At 43.0% G+C, this 18,415-nt stretch overlaps 1 protein-coding gene across 1 annotated transcript in view; it reads left to right on the top strand.

The window, feature by feature from the left end:
• Positions 1-18,415, top strand: part of EFHC2 (EF-hand domain containing 2) — a 220,788-nt gene that overhangs the window by 193,949 nt on the left and 8,424 nt on the right. Inside the window, exon 14 of the mRNA XM_040266147.1 lies at positions 4,784-4,889. Coding sequence (XP_040122081.1) covers positions 4,784-4,889 — 106 coding nt within the window. The remainder of the gene's footprint in view (positions 1-4,783; positions 4,890-18,415) is intronic.

Raw genomic sequence — 18,415 nt, forward strand, 5'->3', positions numbered from 1 at the left:
TCAGTAAAGAGTCTGCCTGCAATGCAGGAGACCTAGGTTTGATTCCTGGGTCAGGAAGATCCCCTGGAGAAGGAAATGGCAACCCACTCCAATATACTTGCCTGAAGAATCCCATGGACGGAGGAGCCTGGCAGGCTACATTCCATGGGGTCACAAGAGTCAGGCACAACTTAGTGACTAAACCACCACCACCTTATCCCTGGGCTTCCCTGGTGGCTCAGTCAGTGAAGAATCTACCTGCAATGCAGGAGACCTGGGTTTGATCCCTGGGTCAGGAAGATCCCCTGGAGGAGGGCATGGCAACCCACTCCAGTATTCTTGCCTGGAGAATCCCCATGGATAGAGGAGCCTGGCAGGCTGCAGTCCACGGGGTTGCAAGGAGTTGGACATGACTGAGTGACTAAGCACAGCACCTTATCCCTGCCTTTATTGGCACCTGGAGTCTTCAATCGCTGAGCCTCTCAGCAGTTTTGTGGGCCACATTGCCTAATCTCTTAAGTGCCCTCCCTGTCTCTGCCACAGACATTTGGAGTTCAGCTTCCTTTCCTCTGCTGTGCCAAGTCAGTTATCCCAGTCTGATTTCCATGTTGCAAAAGAGTTTGAAATTTCTTATTCACTGTTGCCTTTTTCCCGCCAGCTATCTTTGTCATTGCAGGAAACTACCTGCTTTTATTTCTCTATTGTCATTGGGTGAGATTTTGGTGGGAAAAGGAGATAAGTATTTGTGAGTGACCCATTGTGATTTACTGCCATCCTACCCACTTCCCAAGAGGAAAGGGTTCTCCTAGGAAGCATTGCATAGTTTTATCCTTTTTCATTGAAAGATTCTTTGTTCTTTTTCTGTCTTGCTTCTTTTGGGGGGATTCCCACCTCCAGTGAAATCCTCACAGACAAAACTGAAAAGAGAAACTTGGAGTATTTTACCACATTGTGCTTAGTTGCTCAGTTGTGTCTGACTATAGCCCACCAGGCTCCTCTGTCCATGAGGATTCTCCAGGCAAGAATACCGAAGTAGGTTGCCATGCCCTCCTCCAGGGGATCTTCCCAACCCAGAGATCAAATCCAGGTCTCCCACATTGCAGGTGGATTCTTTCCCATCTGGGCTGCCAGGGAAGCCCAAGAATACTAGAGTGGATAGCCTATCCCCTCTCCAGTGGATCTTTCTGACTGAGGAATCAAACTGAGACTTCCTGCACTGCAGGGAGATTCTTTACCAACTGAGCCATCAGGGAAGCCCATTTTATCATGTTAGCTCAGCTCTTTCCTGAGGCTTGGCTTTGGACTTTGGAAAGATTAAATCTTTCAAACATTTTTCCTCAAAAAGGTTTTAGACATCATTATTAAACTGTGTATGTATTCTTTGATTAATACCATTTGATCCTTCCTGAATATTATTTGAGTCAAGAATAGCTTCCCAAATATCTTTTGAGATGGGTGAATGGTTAGATTGTGTTGAGTCAGACATTATCATGAGTTGGGCAGGGAAAAGTGCTAGGGGCCCAGGGTTGACAAGTGATCACAGGCAAATATCAGACAGATTGGTAAGGAAGTCTGATAATAGGACTTCAATGGTGACTTCCAGAAGTTTTCCTGTACCATCCAGTGCCATCATATGGAGCAAATATAGACTGACTTAGGCATGGGGACTTGGTTAAATAAGTGGAAGCAGGAAGGCCTTTCTAAGGAAGTAACATTTGAATGGAGACTTTCCAGACACAGGGCCCAGAACGTGCAAATGCCTTGCATTGCTGGGAATAGTCTTGGTATGATCAGAGAGCATGAAGAAAGCAAGTGTACCTGGAAGATGGTGAAGAGGGAGAGAGGTTTCAGATGAGATCAGAGAAGTCAGCGGGGGACTAGAATATATGTGGTTTTATAAACCCTGGTAAGGAGTTCAGCTTGTGTTCTAAGTGGATTGGAAAGTCACTGTAGAGTTGTCAGCGAGGAAGTAACTAATCCAATCTGTGTTTTAGAAAGACCATTCTGGTGGAGGATGTAAGTAGAAGCAGCAAGACCATGATAAAAATGCTATTCCTGTAACCCAAGTCAGAGATGATGGTGGCTTATTAGAATAAAAAAGATGTAGAAAAATAGACTTGTGATATGCTTAGGTGTTAGAGCCTACAGAACTGGTTAGTGGACTGTATATGAGAGGTGAAGTCAGACCTGATTCTAAATCTGTTTCATAGTCTTTTGACTGGTTTCCAAATCACTGGGATATTATACTTCTGAAACCTCTAGGATTCAATACATGCCTCCTGTCATGATGTGATGGGAATTTAGCAACAATTAGATTCTGTATTGTAGGAACAGACAGAGAAACTTCTTTCATTGGTGATCTCATTCAGTGTTCCAGGCTGGTGGCTTTAAATACAATCTGTATGCTAATGACTGCCACATTTTGGTCTCTAACTCAAACCTATTCCCTGAACTTCAGACTCATACACCCAACTGCTCACTTCCCATCAAAATGTAACACATCCAAAACCAAACTCCAGTTGCTCAAGCAAAACCCTGGAAGTTGTCCTGAATCCATTCCTATTCATTCTCTCCCTCACCTCCCCTATACACTATAAAATCTTTCAGGAATCCTACACTCAAAATATATTCAGGCTTTAGCGTTCCTCACTGCTCTCCACTGTCATCAAGGCTGCCATTACCTCTTGCCCAGATAACTGCAGAAGATTGCTAAGCACCCTTGCCACTGTGGCCTTGCCCCTACATTGTACCTGCAATATATCAACTAGTGTGATCTTCAGAAAATATAACAGATCTCATAACTGTTCTGCACAATGTACTCCAATGGCTATTAGCTGTCCTTAGTATGAAAGTCAAAGGCACTCCATGATCTCATTCTCTGATCTCAGCTCCTACTCAGAGTATTAGGGAATACTTTTCTTCGAGGTACCATGCTAAGGAAAGCTTCTTACAAAACATCTTTCATTGATTGAGTTTTAGTTCATCTCCCCCAAAACAAGCAAATAAAAGACATAATGGTCCTGCATTTTGGCTACAAACTATTCCATAAACAGGTCATGTCCTTTCAAGGCGTTCAAATGACAAGTGAGCCAGAATTCACAGGATAAACAGTGGTAGGGGGCAGCATTTTGGAGCTGTCTCCCAGAATCCTTTGCCAAAGAAAATGTACACCAAAAAATGACTGAATTCCCTTTCCCCTCTTCTGATCTCTCTGTTTATTCTACTTTGTTTAGGTTGATGAGTCTATGTAACTTCATCATGTAACATTTCATTTATTGCTGCTAATTTTTGTTAGTTTATAAATGTGACCTATTCTTTTCTTAATGCTTGGGAAAAAAAGCCTTTTGACTGATTATGAGTTATTTTTTTCCTGCCTCTGTTATCACTGAGTTTTCTTATAGTTAATTATCCTCTGTTCATCCCTACAGTAGTAACTTGCACATCTCACTTGCTGGTTGGGAGCAGGGGGGAGGGGAAGCATGTTAAGTTAGAGGTGCTGAGAGAAGGGCAGGAACCTGGAGCAGGGTGCTTGGAACAATGCCTTAGTGACTACCTTTGTTTTTTTTCTTCCAAAAATCATGTTACATAACCAGTATATATTTAGCCTTAAAAATTGGCAGAACATGGTCAAATTCAGAATAGGTAACATTGAGGTATTACAATAAGAAGAACTTTGTGTTGGGGACATTGTAGCAATTGCCTTGAAAATTTGAGGTCTTAATGGCCAAAACTCTATTATGGTTAAGAATAAACTTATGACAATGTCTATAATTAGGAAATAGTAGTCAACTAGATTAGTTATTTTTGACCTATAACTTTATGATGCAGGTTAATCATTTGTGTTTTTTTTTTGTTTTCACAATGAAAATGGACATAAGTTTTCCTGATTATAAATTTTAAAGAATTCAAATGATACAGAAAGTTTAAAGAAAAAGCAACAATTATAATCTCTTTGCCAAAGATAGCTATTCTTAATACTTCTGTGTATTGTTACTGGACTTTTTAAATGCTGTTTTGTACAAATATAAACCTAAAGTGAGATCATAACTCTGCATTCTATTTTATAACCTCCTTTCCACTCAACAATATATTATTAACATATTTCCATGATAACATATATGGAACTGTTGTTATTGTTAACTCGTGTCCGACTCTTTGCAACCCAGTGGACTGCAGCACGGCAAGCTTTCCTGTCCTTCACCGTCTCCCAGAGTTTGCTCAAACTTATGTCCATGGAATCGGTGATGCCATCCAACCTTCAATCTTTCCCAACTTCAGAGTCTTTTCCAGTGAGTCAGCCCTTCCCATCAGGTGGCCAAATATTGGAGTTTCTGCATCAGTCCTTCCAATGAATATTCAGGGTTGATTTCCTTTAGGATTGACTGGTTTGAGCTCCTTTCAGTCCAAGGGACTCTCAAGAGTCTTCTCCAACACCACGATTTGAAAGCATCAGTTCTTCAGCGCTCAGCCTTCCTTATGGTCCAACTCTCATATCCATACATGATTACTGGAAAAACTATAGCTTTGACTTGATGGACCTTTGTCAGCAAAGAATGTCTGCTTTTTAATATGCTATCTAGGTTGATCATAGGTCCTGGGGATACCTTGGTGAATTAGATGTGTGAGGTCTCTGCTCTCAAAGAGTTTACAGCCTGGAGTGTTAAAAACAAAATATAAAGTAATAAGAAATAAGAAAAATATCAGTATTGAAGCACTTCTAATATTATGTTTTCATGGTAGATTTAAGCTGACATTTTCGTCCTGAATTGTACAGATTGACTCAAATCATAAATTATATTTTTAGGTTTGAAGACAGTGAAAAACAAATAAATTACGAGTCATTTTTCTGTGCCCTGAACTGGAGAGTGAATCCAGTGCCTGAATTGGAAGTGGTATCGTACATTAAAGAGGTAAAATTAACAATAATACCTGTTTTAAAAACAAGCCATAGCTACCTCTCTTGCATTTTTAACATCTTTTATCTTGAAATTATTTTTCAGTGTAGAGTATTAACATCAGTGCTTTTGGAAAGAGCACTGTGTATTTCTGAGTGTGTTAAAGGCTAATTCACTTTCCATGCTGAGCGAACATCTGCTGTATAAGAGCGTGATTTTTCTTATGCAGCTGAATGTTTTTTAACCTAAGTCTCACCCAATTATATGGAAAATAGGATTATAGGTTACAGTTATAAATAGATATAAACACTGTTATCAGGGGATTCTGGTAATATCATCATAAGCCACAAGAGCAAACCTCAGTGGTGCATATGTCAAGAATCCCCAGTGTGTCTGAGGCGGTGCACACAGGTTTGCCTTGGGTGAAGCAGTATTGTATGGAGATGCATATTTCCTAGTGGGGCCAAATTCGAAATAGAAATTCAGTAGAAAAATGCTTGGTTAGGGAAAACAAAGTTCTTGTGATCAGATGATGCTCTCAACATTGTGGAATTGTCTGAATTCTCTAAGCTTTCTGGACCAATTGTCTTTAAGGAGTGGATGGGTGGGTGGTGGTTTGTTTATGTTTTAACATGCTCCAGAAATTGATTTTCTTGGGAAAGTCCCTTGATAAAGCAAATGTCATGTGGTCAATACTCTCAGAAAGGAGGCATTTATTCCTCCCGGTCTCTGCTGACCAGCTCATTCTGGCCTGAACTGGTCTAGTGCCCTTGGGGAGTTCCCTCAGGCATGCAGCTCCTCTGGAGTGTCAGGCAGTCTTAGAACCTCCAGATGATGGGGAAACACTGGTGGCCTTTGGAGTTAAACAGAGCTGGGCTTGAATTCTGGCCCTGCCGCTTGCTTAGCTCAGTGACTTTGGGGATAATTACTTAACTCATTCATTTATGAATTTAATTCTCAGACAAGTCACATTTAAGTATCCACTCTCAGCAGTTTTGGTGCTGTGTCCTGGGGTCTAGAGACAGTCATTTTTGCTACCTTGAGGAGGGTCAGGGGGACAAGAAGTCTTAGAGGAGGTGACACTGGAAATTTTGATGATGAATAGTAAGCGTTAGGAACAGTGGCATGGTATGCCCAGTGGCCTTCCCAACAGAGGCTCCAGGGCAAGGGGCAGCATGACTCTTGGTCAGAACCAGGAAGAATCGGTGCGGCTGGGATGAAGGCACAAAGGAGGAGGAGAGGAGAGGGATGAGGCTGGAGATAACCTCCGTGAGGTTTGCATATCATCCTGCAAAGTCTGGAGACCATGAGCAAATGTCCAGGAAGAGAGTGACGTGATTAGGTATGCCCTTTAAAGGGCCCTTGCTCTGGTTGGGTGGTGAGTAGATTGGAGAGAAGACAAGGAGACAAGTAGACCCCTTAAGAGGCTCTTTATGATCCATCGTCACCATAGCAACAGTACACACTTAAACCATTTACTGTGTGTCAAGCTCTCTTCTAAGACCTCAAAATCTATTTGCTCATTTAATCCTCAGAGCAACTTTCTGAGGGTAGATACTTTTATCATTCCCATTCTAGAGATGAGGAAGTTAGAAGAACAGCCAATGTATGGGAGAGTGAGAATTTTAACTCAGATCTGTTTTACCACAAAGAGTGAAAAAGGAAAAAAATCATTTAAATATAATTATTATTGAAGATACTGGATTTAATTCACTAAAGTTCAAGATACTGTCACAAAAACAAGTTAATACGGTCATTTGGTAACCTTTTAAGTGTTAACTGCTCATTTGTGTCTGATTCTTTGCAACCTCATGGACTATAGTCTGCCAGGCTCCTCTGTCCATGGAATTTTCCAGACAAGCAAACTGGAGTGGGTTGCCATTTCCTCCTTCAGGGGATCTTCCTGACCCAGGGATTGAACCCGCATCTCCTGCATTACAGGCAGATTCTTTATCATCTGAGTCACCAGAGAAGTCTCTTTTAATTTCTTAGCCACACAAATATGTAATTTTTACATGTAAAAGGAACAATGATGGATAAAGTTTACGTTCTACTTTTTCATTTAATGTTACAGTATTCTGTGTTGGATAGCATCCATTTGTCCCGTTGGGACTTTGCTCCAGCCCCGTCTACCCTGCTCTGAGTCCTAGGCAGCTAATCTTTGTGAGCTTCAACAGTGGGTCCCCTAGCCCTCTGGCCTCCAGTTGGGGGAGCCATTGGGATGCACCAGCAGGAGAGTGGAGGGTGGGAAGAGAAAAAAGTCATCTCCTTCCCTGACTGCCTCCTCCTCCAAGGTCCACAGCACCTGTCTGGAGTTTCTCTCCATGTATCTGCAACCACCCTCACGTGCCCTTTGAGCCTCAAGTGGTGGTAATGGCTCCTTGAGGGTCTGGAGGATCCCTTGTTGGTTTTCCTGAACATTTCCCACAACTTTGTAAATAGTCATTTTATTAAGCTTTTCTCAATTTGCACAGTCCACATATATCCTCTATTTCTTTTGTGATCCTGAGTGATACACATACTTATTTTTGCTAGTTAGCAACTACCTTTGTTGTTTTTCTCCTCACTTTCTCCTTCTCTCCTTTTCTATTCTACCTAATCCATCACCCAAGTGTTTACCTATGCTTTGGGGTTTCATCATTTTAATGCACAGAAATATAATTGTACCACATGCATTTTATCTGTTGTGTATTTCTCTTAATTGTACACCATGGGACATTTCTCTAGTTTAATATGTGTAGACTTCCCTGGTGGCTCAGACTGTAAAGCATCTGCCTACAATGTGGGAGACCCGGGTTCAGTCTCTGGGTTGGGAAGATCCCCTGGAGAAGGAAATGGCCACCCACTCCAGTACTCTTGCTTGGAAAATCCAGTGGATGAAGGAGCTTGGTAGGCTACAGTCCACAGGGTCACAAAGAGTCGGACATGACCGAGCAACTTCACTCACTTCACCAAGCCATTCTTTAGTACTGTAGTATGAATATGGAATAATTTATTCATCTATTTCTCTATCACTAGGCATTCACGTTAGTTTTACATTTTTGCCTCTGAAAATATGTGGTATCTTATTGCTTTAATTTTTATTTTCCCGATAACTATTGAGTTTGAATGAAATTTAATTACCTTTTGGTACTACAACCTACAGTAAGAAAGACATTTTTCCATAGTAACCCAGCACGCACATATACAATAGAACAAACGTTTCATGAAACAATATTATTCTAACTACATGCAATGATCCTTTTCCTTCCTCCCTATATCCTTTCTTTCTCCCCACCTTCTTTCTTTCTTTTGAATATAGTCCATTACCCATTAAATTGATTTAAGGACCTGCAAAAGGATCACCACCTACATTGGAAGGAGAGTCAGTGTGCAAAAGCCAAAAATCTGCTTTCCCTTTAGCCACCCCTCCCTCCATTTCATCTTTTACCTACTCTGTCTGCAGGGATAGTTATTGAGCAGTGGGCCTCGGGTTCTTTAGAGAGAGCGTGTAAAACAGAAGGTCTGGAATCATAGGAAGCTGAACTCAAATCCTTAGCTCTATGATTGAGTAACTGGGTCACTTCGTGTAAGTGAGTCAACCTTTCAAGTTTCCTCATCTCAAAAATGGAGGTAAGAGTAGTGCTTATGTCAGTAGACATGAGACAGTTATCACAATACCTACCCCACAGTAACAGCTTACATGGTGGCTGTTACTATTGTTTGTAAAATGGCAATGTCTTAAGTCCTGAAGTCAGGGGACTGGGCCCTGAGCTGTCAGTTTGAAAGCTAAGATCAGTGATTCTATCCTTAAAGGTAAGAGTTAGAACAGCTATAGAACAGGCATGTAGCATCAGAAAGGGCCTGTGCTTCAGCAGTAAGTAGACTCTTCCAGTTGTTAACTCATTTATGGTGAGAAGAACTTTACTCTTAGGATCTCTTACCATCCCAGAGGTCCAAGCCTGGAAACAGTTTAGTCTTCAGGAGACATTTGGAAGGGGCCGTTCTTTTTCAGCCAGTTTAGAAATAAAAGGAAGAACATAGATATAAAATGGCACCTGACCAATTTAACCTTTAGTGAGAATTTAAACTTCAGAGTCTGAAGCACTCTGGTACTCCTAAGCTTGTTATCATTTCATTAAAGAGGATATTAGATAGCCTGGGAATGTTACCAGTAAGTCTGTAATCTATATGAAAAGATGTACTGTGAATGGGTTGACCATAATATTGCATAGTTCAGACAACAGAATGAGCCATGAAAAGTGTAGTATCAAAAACATAAAAAGAAAAAGAAAAGTGTAGTATCTCCTGAACCATACAAGTGTACATAAATGTTAATATCTAATAATGCCCTGAGACACAATGGGTCAGAGCTGTGTCACAGGTTGGCTTCTCCAGGAAGCAGATGGAGTTTTATGTGCAGGATGTTTATTTGGAAATGTCCTTGGTATTAATACCTATGGGAGGGAGAGGGGGACATTGGAGTGCACAGAGGGAGAATTGAGCTTTGATGCAGATCCAAAGGCAGCCTTTGCTGGTCCATAGGGAACTCTGGAGCTAGAATGGCTTCTCAGAGCCATCCTGAGTTAATTAGGCCAAAATGACCTGGACTTTATCCCTGTGCATTGGTTTAGAAAGGGTAAGTGAAGTTCAGTCACTCAGTCGTGTCCGACTCTTTGCAACTCCATGGACTGCAGCACACCAGGCTTCCCTGTCCATCACCAACTCCCAAAGCTTGCTCAAACTCATGTCCATCGAGTTGGTGATGCCATCCAACCATCTCATCCTCTGTCATCCCCTTCTCCTCCTGCCTTCAATCTTTCCTAGCATCAGGGTCTTTTCCAATGAGTCAGAAATGAGTTAGAAATTAGTTAGAAAGGGTAGCGTGGCTCTTTGCAGTCAAGACAGCTCTGTAGCTGAAGCAACACCTGAAGGGTCTTCTAGAGGCTGGACCACCAAGTCCTTACTCAAGAGCATTCTAGATGGATCATGTCTTGGCAGCCAACCACTCTTGATTGTTCTTGGTATGAACTGGGGGCCTGGCCTGTGGCACAGCCTTCTCCATGCACCTGCTCTTCTGTTACTCTCTGAGCTTTCACCCGTGGCAGGGAACTGACATGCTAGAAGATACCATGGTTATGGAAGAGGAAGTGGTTATGCTCAAGTAGTTGGACCAGATGCGTAGGTCTGTGGGGCCCACTCAGGCAAAGAAAGCCTCTCACTTAGAGCTTTGGGGATTGCCAATACTTAGAGAGCCTGCTGTAGCCAAAACACTGAATGTAGGACTTTAGGACAGGATCCACCAGGTTGTGAAAGTGACACAGCCTTGATTGTGACATGACAGATTAAAGTTCTGTTGAGAACAAGGAATGGCAGGCTGAGCTCCTGTGTGGAAGTGTGGCCCTGGTGGAGCCAGCAGTGGGGCACCTGCATGCTTTCCCCAGTGTATGAGCTGGACAAGTCAGCTCTGGCTGAAGTTCTAGAGGTATCATGAACACCTATCTAGAAGTTACTGGCACCAGCTACCATTCGAAACCTGGGTGGGTAACTATACTCTTGGGCTGATCATTGTCCGCTTAACAGGGTGTCTTCCCTCAAATGGGGATCTTACTGAGAAATGAAAAGAGACTGCGAAGCTGATGAAAGCTAGGCAGGTCCCAGTACTAGAGTCAGCACCAGTTCTGTTTGCATCAGCATGAACGGATAGGGTGGATGGTAGGGGTGGGGATTTGGGACACCTTCCCAAGATTAACTGCAGTGAATGGGAGCAGTGAGAGACCAAAAAAAGAGAAACAGGACCATGAGCTTTAGCCAACCAGAAGCTGAGTAGGGGAGTGGTCTGCTACACAAGACTAGGGATTGGAAGGGCAGCATATCAGGGAGCTCTAGCAGAGAGGCTCCCCAGAACAGGAAGCACAGTGCTGGGAAATCCTGGGATTAGGACTGTTGAGCAACCAGAGGGGGCCCGTCAGCAGGCTTGAACTAAAACCTTCAGCCCTGGCCAGGAGAAAGAGCAGGCTGAGTCCCTATACCACTGAGGTTCTAGCTCGAGACTCACAGCTCTCATAGAGGAGTCAGGGTATGGATTTAATACATGGGTTATTGACAGAGGAGTGTGTAGGGTCAAGGGAACCAATTCGGGCAGTGAAGTGCTCAGGGCCTAGCTGGAGTGGGAAGCCTTTACCCTCCCTAGGTCTGGAGAAGCAGGGAGGGACTGGTCTTATTGGAGCCCAGTAGAAGCGCTAGAGCAGTGGCAGCAGGTAGGGAGAGAAGAAATAGAATCCATACCCCTATCTCTCGCTGCTTCCCATTGGCTGGACCCACCCGGAAGGTAGAGAATGAGAAAGCTCAAGAAGTGGTGCAATCTGCAGAGGTCAGCCTCCCAGGGCAGAGAGCTTGGTGTGAAGGGCAGAAAATGGGTCTTGGGGGACAAATGAAGAAAGAGCCAGCACAGTCTGTTACCAGAGTAAAGACTTGTGCTCTGGTGAGCAACCGTCACAGCCAATGTTTAAAGCCAAGTCCAGACTAACAGCTCCTGAAGCTTGATCTGCTGGATGTCAGGACTGATCCCTCTGACTCCAGTAGGACTCACCTATGTGTGATCCTCACATAGCATCAGCTGAAAGAACTGGGGACCAACAACAAAAAAGCAGAATTTTCAGAGAGCACCATGGTAGTAGCTAGCCCAGCTTTGATTTGGTGAGAACTTTCCCTGTGTGGATGGGTGGAAACTTATTGTCACCCACCAGGGCTGCTGAATGTGGCCTGTAGCCTGGATTCTCAGGAGCTGCCTTGGCCAGGCCTCTGCCTGGCCCCCACCTCAGCCATTGGAGTAATTTAATTCTCACTCCATTGTGTGACTATCTATGGTCTCAGCATGTTGCCTGGAGCTGTCACGGCCTAGAGACCCCAATTCCATTCTATTGTGCTTGCTCACAGATGGCAACTGTAAAACTGGCAAAAGAGGTCCCACTGTTTAGAGCCTGCCTGGTTGATCTCAGAAGTCACATTTTAAAAAATAATGCTAAATCAGATCTCATATAAACTTTATAACCCACACTGTGTGACTGGCATCTTATCTTTGGACACTTCTGAGAAAAATTGGATGTGGCTTCTTTTTATGAGCACTGGCACTGCAGAAACATTAGCGATTGGCTCTGAAGTTTTCTCTTGTCACGATGGGATGATATATAGCTTTGGTATTGTAGAATAGGGAACAGTAGGGTACACCTTGGTATCTATCTTTGGGCACCCCACCTTTGGAAGATCTTTTGATACTTAGAGGGTGGAATACCCTGTGGCATTTTATTTTCCCAACCATGTTGTGGCAATAAGTATCATTACCAATTTATAGATAGGAAGCTAAGACTCAAAGGCATTCCTAAAGGTCTAGATTATATAGTCAAGGGCTAGTGCCAACTCTTTTAAGCAAAGTTATGTCTAATATTTCAGGTTGAATTTAACAGTTGAAATAAAAGATTATTAACCTTTCTCATTGATCTTCCGTGGTGTTGCAGATGGTAAAGAATCCGCCTGCAACGCAGGAGACCCAGGTTCAATCCTTGGGACGGGAAGATCCCCTGGAGAAGGGAACGGATACCCACTCCAGGGTTCTTGCTCAGAGAATCCCCATGGACAGAAGAGAAGAGCTTGGTGGGTACAGTCCCTGGGGTCACAAAGAGTCAGACATGATTGAGCAGCTAACACTTTCAGTCATTCTCATTAGATTTAAAAAATAACTGGTAAACACATACTGATTACGTAACACAAAGCAATGACCTAGTAGGGAACAATACTGCCAGAATCCACTGTCATTTAAAAGGTTTGGTGATATCTACTTCAATTGTATAAATAAGCTTATCACTAAAACTGAAAAAATTCATGTCTCCTTGAAAACTTTACTTGCCCTGTAATGCAATTTCAAGGAAAGGTTTTCTTGTTTAAAAGTAACAACTTTTAGCCTCACTCACACAGTTGAAAACTCTACTGGAGCTTGGTGTAGGGCAAAGAAATGCAGTTGTGAAATATTGGGCATTATAGTAAAGACAGAAATGGATAGAAACATAAACAAGTCTCCTGGTTTTATATATGAGATTTCCCTTATGTCATCAGAATGCTCTTGATTATCTTAGCAAGTATTTGCAAATTTTCTTCCTCAAATTAATTTCAATTTAATTTACTGAAATTTAATTGTTTTTATGATTTCTGTCAACTTAATTTGATTATTTCTGAGGTCATGTCAACCTAGTAGAAGAAAGAAAATCCAAGAAAGCAGCAATTTCAGTTCCATACAGCACTGGATTTTTTTTACAAATTCATAGATAAATAGCATCCTTTTTTTTTTATGGAGTGAAGGGGGAGTAATAGAGTGAAATCACTAACATGACTCTAGCAGCCTTACATTTGGGAGGAATAAAAATAACCTTGTTTCAGTGAAGCGTGGAATTTAATTGGCTCCTGATCTTTTTCCCGCATGCATCTGGGGGCCAGTACTACAGTAGAAAATTTTAAGCTAGAAGGAGACATAATCCAATTAAATTTCCTTTTAAAAATGTCAAAGCAAATAAATCCAGGGCCTATGAGCTCACACACAGCTTTGCTGTTCTCACTGGGCAGCTGCTGTTTACTGGGTTTCTATCCAGTGCCATCTTTGCTTCCCATTTCAAGAATATGTGGTTTTACAGATTGGCAGCTACATTTTTTTTTTCACCATTGATGAACAAGTAATTTATTGCCAACTTCTCTGACATCTTAAGTAGCTCCAGTGACAGCCAGATTGAAAGATGTCATGGGGCCCTCTTGCAGACAATGATTTCCAGCCATTTTAGAGTCATGATTTTGTATTACTGTTGAATTTCACTCTGCATCTCGTAGTTCTTCCTTCTTCCAGAAAATGCTATGTGGCACATACTGTTTACGCTCCAGATTACACTGAATTTTGCTTTGAGATTTAGGTACTGTCTCTAGAGTTATCTGGCAGTCACATTGGAGACTCTGGATCCATCCACAGTTTGTCAAGAAGTTGCTTTGTTCCAAGCTGTACCAGGACTTTCATAGACATTCTATTAATTTTGATAAATGCAAAATTGCATACTGTCTTTGTTTGACTTCCTCTGGAAGCTAACTCAGAGACAACAGATTTGCGTGTAAATAGTTTTTTGGACAAAGCGAAGGGAATGCTAGCAAGGGAGCAGGGAAGTGAGAAATGGAAGAGCAAAAATATAAGGCATATTATCAAACCAGTAAAAATGGGAATGACTGGGACTTAATGTCTATGGGAAACACAGGGATCCAGTAACCTGATATGTACATCAGAGTTATCCCCTCCATCAACTCCTGTCAGTCATCGTTTGACAGCTGCTGCTGAAGTTGGGGGAAATAATGAATTCCCAGGCACTTGTGGCACATCACATGTGCGTGCTAAGTCACTGCAATCTTGTCCAACTCTTTGTGACCCCATGGACTGTAGCCCGCCAGGCTCCTCTGTCCATGGGATTCTTTAGGCAAGAATACTGGGATGGGTTGCTGTACCCTCCCTCCGGGGGATCTTCCCCACCCAGGGATCAAGCCTGCATCTCTTGTGTCTCCTGCATTGACAAGAGGGTTCTTTACCACTAGCGCCACCTGGGAAGCCCCCGTGGCATGTCACAGGGACAGCCAAAGCAGACCCCAGAGGCCAAAGGGGCGCTTTCGGGCAGAGGAAGGCAGGTGCTGATGGTTGGAGGTTAGGTTGGTGTGCACCAAAGTGGAAAGGGGGAGAGGAAAAGGATGGGTAATGGCAGAACATCTGATACATACAGATATTTAAGATTCTGATCCTGCACCTTTAGGCAGGCTGTTTTACAGAAACACAAGCAGGCTTATCCTCATCCAGAATAGGAGGGATTGACTGCTGAGGATGAACTGTCTTGTTGTAAAATCACCATGCAGTTTTTTCCACTTAAAACTTGTGTGGTGCTGGGAAACAATATAATCTGAAGTTTTCTTCGAATTTTGTAGCGTGGGATGAATAGAAGGTCAGGGAGGACAAAGAATATTTTTAACTCACTGCCCAGTCATAAATATTATGTAATGATTGGAACATTTGCAGATTTATTAGAACAATTAGGCAATGGTAGTGAGGGGATTTCTCACGTTACCAAGTGAAAGAAAATGAAGTCGCTCAGTCATGTCTGACTCTTTGCGACCCCATGGACTGTATAGCCTACCAGGCTCCTCCATCCATGGGATTTTCCAAGCAAGAGTACTGGAGTGGGTTACCGTGTTACCAAAGACCTCTAAAAGAGATTGGCCACGTGATTCCTTTCAGTTCAGTTCAGCTGCTCAGTCATGTCCAACTCTTTGCTACACCATGGACTGCAGCACACCAGGCTTCTCTGTCCATCACGAACTCCCAGAGCTTACTCAAACTCATGTCCCTAGAGTTGGTGATGTCATCCAACCATCTCATCTTCTGTCATCCCCATCTCCTCCTGCCTTCAATCTTTCCCAGCATCAGGATCTTTTCCAATGAGTCAGTTCTTCGCATCAGGTGGCCAAAGTATTGGAGCTTTAGCTTGAGCATTAGTCCTTTCAGTGAATATTCAGGACCGATTTCCTTTAAAATTGACTGGTTGGATCTCCTTGCTGTCCAAGGGATTCTCAAGAGTCTTCTCCAACACCACAGTTCAAAAGCATAAATTCTTCAGCGCTCAGCTTTGTTTATAGTCCAACTCTCACATCCATACTGACTATTGGAAAAACCATAGCTTTGACTAGACAGACTTTTGTTGGCAAAGTAATGTCTTTGTTTTTTCATATACTGTCTAGGTTGGTCATAGCTTTTCTTCCAAGGAGCAAGCGTCTTTTAATTCCATGGCTGTACTCACCATCTGCAGTGATTTTGGAGGCCCCAAAATAAAGCCTGCCACTGTTTCCACTGTTTCCCCATCTATTTGCGATGAAGTGATGGGACCAGGTGCCATGATCTTAGTTTTCTGAATGTTGAGTTTTAAGCCAACTTTTCACTCCTCTCTTTCACTTTCATCAAGAGACTCTTTAGTTCTTCTTAGCTTTCTGCCATAAGGATGGTGTCATCTGCATATTTGAGGTTATTGATATTTTTCCTGGCAATCTTGACTCCAGCTTGTGCTTCATTCAGCCTGGCACTTCAAATGATGTACTCTGCATATGCAGGTCAAGAAGCTGTAGTTAGAACTGGACATGGAACAACAGACTGGTTCCAAATCAGGAAAGGAGTATGTCAAGGCTGTATATTGTCACCCTGCTTATTTAACTTATATGCAGAGTGATTCCTTTAGGTGGACCCAATTACAGACAAAATTATGAGGAAGATACCTTTGCCCTCTACTTTATTAATGCCCCCATTCCCCTGAGTTTCTTAAATCTTATGTCCTGCTTCCTTCATCTTTTGGATCCCAACTTGATTACTGTTAGTCCATTTAAACTAGTACTGTGAACATCTACCTGAAATTGAGGGTTAGTTGCAATTCTGGTACTAATTCCAATGTGTGTTTTCCCCCATAGCAAGCAGTTCTCAGCACCAGCTGAGTATCCTACAGGTCAGCTGAATTCTAATGCTGTCTACCTGGAGATAGTATCAGATCCCACAGGCTAAGGGCTCAGTCCTACAGGACTACCTCTCCTCCTTCAGATGTCATTCACAAGTCCAAGTTGTCACCTGTGTTTCTGACCAAAGGGCTGTGGATTGGAGGTTCCCATGTCCTCCTCCTTAAGTGAAGTCGCTCAGTTGTGTCCGACTCTTTGCGATTCCATGGATGTAGCCTACCAGGCTTCTCCATCCATGGGATTTTCCAGGGAAGAATACTGGAGTGGGTTGCCATTCCTTTCTCCAGGGGATCTTCCCAACCCAGGGATCAAACCCAGGTCTCCCGCATTGTAGACAGATGCTTTACCATCTGAGCCATACTTGAGTCATTGTCCTCCTCCTTGGGTTTGAGTAACTTGCTTGAGCTGCTCACATAACTCAGAAAAAACAACTTACTTACTAGATAACCTCATGTATGGATGTGAGAGTTGGACTGTGAAGAAAGCTGATTGCCGAAGAATTGATGCTTTGAACTGTGGTGTTGGAAAAGACTCTTGAGAGTCCCTTGGACTGCAAGGAGGTCCAACCAGTCCATCCTAAAGGAGATCAGTCCTGGGTGTTCATTGGAAGGACTGATGCTAAAGCTGAAACTCCAATAGTTTGACCACCTCATGTGAAGAGTTGACTCATTGGAAAAGACCCTGATGCTGGGAGGGATTGGTTGCAGGAGGAGAAGGGGATGACAGAGGATGAGATGGCTGGATAGCATCACCAACTAAATGGATATGAGTTTGAGTAGACTCCGGGAGTTGGTGATGGACAGGGAGGCCTGGCATGCTGCAATCCATGGGGTCGCAAAGAATCGGACACGACTGAGCGACTGAACTGAACTGAACTGAACCTGTTTATTATGAAAGGATATAAATCAGGAACAGCTTCCTGGGTAGCTCAGTGGTAAAGAATATGCCTGAAATGCAGGAGACTCGGGTTCAATCCTTGGGTTGGGAAGATCCCCTGGAGAAGTAAATGGCAACCCACTCCAGTGTTCTTGCCTGGGAAATCCTGTGGACAGAAGAGGCTGGTGGGCTACAGTCCATAGGGTCTCAAACAGTTGGACACAACTGAAGCAACTGAACATCATAAGTCAGGAACAGGTAGATGGAGGAGAGAGGCATGAAACACAGTGTGGGGCAACAGTGCAGAGTTTCCATTCCCACTCTGTGCTGAACTAACTCTCTCCACACCTCCACGTGTTCACCAACCTGGAAACTCTCCAAAACCTGTACCTTTGGGGTTTTATGGAAGTTTCATTAAAAAGACATGATTGAGTAAATCACTGGCTGTTGGTGAATGAAGTCACTTTTCAGCCCCTTGCCCCCACCCTGGAGGTATGGGGTGGGGAGTGGAGGTGGGGCACTGAAAGTTCCAACCCTCAATCATGTGGTTGGCTCCTTTGGCAACCAGCCCCCATCATTAAGGTGCTTTTCAAAAATGTCACATTAACATAAGAAATGAGACCCTATCACTGTCATCACTTAGGACATTCCAAGAGTTTTAAGCTAGTGCAGGTGATGGAATTCCAGTTGAGCTATTTCAAATCCTAAAAGATGATGCTGTGAAAGTGCTGCACTCAATATACCAGGAAATTTGGAAAACTCAGCAGTGGCTTCAGGACTGGAAAAGGTCAGTTTTGATTCCAGTCCCAAAGAAAGGCAATGCCAAAGAATGTTCAAACTACCGCACAATTGCACTCATCTCACACACTTGCAAAGTAATGCTCAAAATCCTCCGAGCCAGGCTTCAATAGTACATGAACTGTGAACTTCCAGATGTTCAAGCTGGTTTTAGAAAAGGCAGAGGAACCAGAGATCAAATTGCCAACATCCGTCAGATCATCAAAAAAGCAAAAGAGTTCCAGAAAAACATCTACTTCTACTTTATTGACTATGCCAAAGCCTTTGACTGTGTGGATCACAACAAACTGTGGGAAATTCTTAACGAGATGGGAATACCG

This window comes from Oryx dammah, unplaced genomic scaffold (genome assembly GCF_014754425.2).
Source record: "Oryx dammah isolate SB20612 unplaced genomic scaffold, SCBI_Odam_1.1 HiC_scaffold_23, whole genome shotgun sequence".
Lineage (NCBI taxonomy): Eukaryota > Metazoa > Chordata > Mammalia > Artiodactyla > Bovidae > Oryx > Oryx dammah.